General features: G+C 41.0%; 1 protein-coding gene across 1 annotated transcript; it reads left to right on the forward strand.

Annotated features, from left to right (window-relative positions):
• Positions 1–5: 5 nt before the first annotated feature.
• Positions 6–3,763, forward strand: LOC103584298 (telomerase protein component 1-like; the record flags this gene model as incomplete). The annotated part of the gene is made up of 6 exons (XM_008565362.1): positions 6–37; positions 1,108–1,251; positions 1,408–1,498; positions 3,111–3,216; positions 3,323–3,555; positions 3,684–3,763. Coding segments are annotated over 6 exons (686 nt in total), but the record flags the coding sequence as incomplete, so codon positions are not given.
• Positions 3,764–3,780: the final 17 nt, after the last annotated feature.

Below are 3,780 nucleotides of genomic sequence, written 5' to 3' on the forward strand. Positions count from 1 at the left end.
TGGAACTGCAGAAGGGTTCAACACTCGGAAATTTCAGGTGAAACAAGGCAGCTGGGTTAATATAATAGGAATGATGGTCTCCTCATACCTGGGATTTTACTTCAATAACACCACTTCTGCTTCTGAACTAGGCAATAGGATACCAATTATTGAGCAGGAAATTATTTTCTGCTCCTGACCATGTCAATTTCAGTTAATGATTCTCTAGTGCCTACTTGATGCCAGGCTCTGAGCCAGGCAGCTAAACCAGATGCAAATGAAACATTCTTTAATCAAGGGAGCTCACAGTAGAGGAATGTGTGTATAATTAAACCATGAATATTCAGACTGATTAGTGCTATAATGAAAATATGTGCACACACACACACACATGCACATATATGCAGAATTTGAAAAATGGTAGGAAAGATTCGATATTTGAGGTTGGGCTTAAAGAATGAGTAGGAGTTTTCTGGACCGGTAAGGGAAGGGAACAGTGTTTTAGGAAGAGAAAGTAACATTAACAAAAGGCATGGAGGCATGAGCGTGTGTGGTGTATTCTGGGTATAGCCAAGTCCTTATATTCATGGTGGGAGTTGTGGGGAATTGGACTGAAAAGATAAACCGGGGCCAGGCTGTAGAAGGCACAGTGCTAAGAATTTTTATTGGAATAATGATCTGAGTTTTAGAAAGAGAACTCTGGTTGATGGCAGTATGGAGAATGGATAGTAGCAGAGAGATACTGAAGGTAGGCAGATCACTTTTACAGCTGTTGCTATAACTCAGGGAAGACATAATGTGGGCCCTGACCTGGGCAGTGGAGATTAGAAGGAGAGATACATATTTAGACGTGGGTTGCAAGTAGAATATGTAGGGCTTATTGATCAGTTGAAAGTAAGAGGAGGAGGAAAAGACAAAAAATGTTAGAGATTCCTGGTTTAAGCAAATAGGAGATGGTGATGATGAATACTAATATAAGAAAAACAGAAAGAAGAACAGGACTTGTAGGGAAGACATACATTTTGCTTTATTCTTCACTCCTAAGGAATTCATGGGGGACTGGGGAGCCTGAGAGAGGTTGACTAAAGTGGAATCTTTCTCTGTCCATGTACTTATTTTGAGCTACAGTCTTCACCTGAACCGAATTCTGCAGGAAGACTTAGGGATGCTCACAGGTCTAGGCCTGGCCCCTGATGGTCACTCCCTCATCCTGGCCAAAGCGGATATGAAATTACTGCACATGAAGCCAGGGGATGATCCCTCTATAATTTGGTAAGATCCAGAATGCCATTTCCTTCAAAACTGGAGAAAGAGGAAAAGTGGGTTAGTAGTTACTCTGAAGTTGAGTCTAACTTAGAAGGAAACACTGAGGAAGGGTAATTCTCTCTTTAAGTCCTGGACTCAGCCTTTTTCTTTCTGATAAACCAGGAACACCTATACAAATCATCCTATGATGCTGTACACCCACAAGGAATATGGTGTGTTTTTCCTGCAGCCCACGGAACATGGAGTTCTTTTGGTAAGTTCCGTTTGGGTGTGTGTTAAAACAAACATTTGTCTATGACCAGTTTTTTGTTTTTCTTTTTTGGTGGCTGGCTGGTATGGAAATCCGAACCCATGATCTTAGCGCTGTAAGGCTGTGGTCTAACCAATGGAACTAACCAGCCAGCCCCTATGAATAGTTTTTTTTTAAACCTTGGGGCCCATAATGGAGGATAAAGAGGAGGGCAAGGCAATTGACTCTAAATCCCCTTACCTCCTTCAACCGGAGCAGCTCTACTTTAGAGCATTATATATTGGGTTTCCATGTAAGATTTTATTGGTATGAAAAGGATTCTACTGTTTAAAAAACCTTGGGAAACCATAAACCTAGGAGTTTTCTTAATCGTGTTTTTTTCACATATCTCTTGTCTTGAGGACAAGGACTGCATATTGTTGCTGTTATCATACTCAGCAATCATTTAATAGACGTTCAACACTTACTGGTTTGGGTGTGCCAAAGCCAGTTGTTCACTTCAAATATAGTTTCCTGGGAGCCCCTAGTTCTTAGAAAGATTATTAAATCCTGACCTGACTTGTTATCTACTAAAGATACCCACTAAAGCCTATTCATGACCCAGTGATTCCACTCCTAAATAATCATATGTACTCAAGAGAAATGAGTGCGTGTGTTCTCCAAAAGGCAGATATAAGAATGTTCATAGCAGCTTTATTTATCATAGCCACATATTTATACAATGGAATGCTACATGGCAAAAAAAAAAAAAAAAAGGTCTTGTTTTATAGCAACAGATAAATATCTGTTGATATTCCTCATGAGTCTTCAGGCCAGTACTGACCAGGCTCTGCTGGGCTAGTCTGGATACAGGCTTCAGGTAGTTCAAGTCTGCTCCATGAGTCACTGTCATTCTGGGACCTCGTATAACTTCGTATAATGTATGCTATACGAAGTTATTACGACATGGAAACCCTACCATAGCTAAATGGAGGTTACATGCTTCTTTCATTACTGTTCAGTAGAACTTCTGCAATGATGAAAATGCTCTATAATCTGTACAGTCTGATACAGTGGCCACTAGTATGTCTGAGGAACTGAATTTTAATTGTATTTAATTTTAATTCATTTAAATTTAAATAGCTACACCTGAATGGTAAGCACTCTGTTGAACAGTAGAGTCTAGGGTAAAGGGCAATTCTGTTTCTGTATCCGGATCATTATCCATGCTGAGTTTTCAGACCTAAATCTTTCTGTAATTGCTAGCAAAGGAGTACATACTATATGATTTCATTTAAATGAAGTTCAAGAACAGGAAAACTAATTTATGGTGACAGAAGTCAGAATATTGTTAGCTCTGGGGTGGTAGTCTGGTATTGTCTGGGAAGGGGAATGAGGGCAACTTTTTGGGGTGATGGAAATGGTCTACATCTTGATTTAGGAGGTGATTGCATGGACATATGCATGTGTAAAAATTCATTGAAATGTATATTTCAGATTTGTACACTTTACTATATCTAAGTTAAGGTTTGAAAAAAAAAAAAATTTCCTGACCAGACCAGAATAGAGAACTGTTACTTTGTCTGAGAGCTGAGTGATATGGGTGGGCTAAACTAAATTACCTATTCTTTCACAGACGCAAAAGGAATCAGGAAAGTTTGAAGTGAGTCTGGAATTTAATCTGAATTTAGAGAATCCTACTAGGACCCTACTATCCATAACTCAGGCCAAACCTGAATCTGGTGAGTGGTGATGGGAGGACCCAAGGAGCCTGGAGATGGTCTAGGGAAGGTTGGTAGATCCTTCAAGGCCTAAGACTTGGCTCTAACTCTGCCCTTGAAATGGCAGAGTCCTCATTTTTGTGTGCCAGCTCTGATGGGATGCTGTGGAACCTGGCCAAATGCACCCCTGAAGGAGAATGGGCCACAGGTAACATATGGCAAAAAGAAGTAAAAATGCCCAAAACCCAAACTGAAGGGACAGACCCATCTCTGTGCCAGGAATCTCTATGCCAGGAATTAGATACCAGCATAATTAGCTGTTCACCAGCCATACATCTAACAACGCGGCAACGTAGAAAGGTGAGTTTGAGGGAAGGGTCACAAGTATGTGGGAGGAGTCTCTAGGTCTGACACAGCAGACTGATGCTTCCTTAACTGAGGAGGGCCCACTGAGAGAATTCACTATACTGCTCTCTCCCTTCTCTCAGATTCACTCGGGTTCTGTCACAGCCCTCCATGTGCTTCCTGAATTGCTGGTGACAGCTTCAAAGGACAGAGATGTTAAGCTGTGGGAGAGACCCAGTA

Source organism: Galeopterus variegatus, unplaced genomic scaffold (genome assembly GCF_000696425.1).
Source record: "Galeopterus variegatus unplaced genomic scaffold, G_variegatus-3.0.2 Scaffold49272, whole genome shotgun sequence".
NCBI classification, from domain to species: Eukaryota; Metazoa; Chordata; class Mammalia; order Dermoptera; family Cynocephalidae; genus Galeopterus; species Galeopterus variegatus.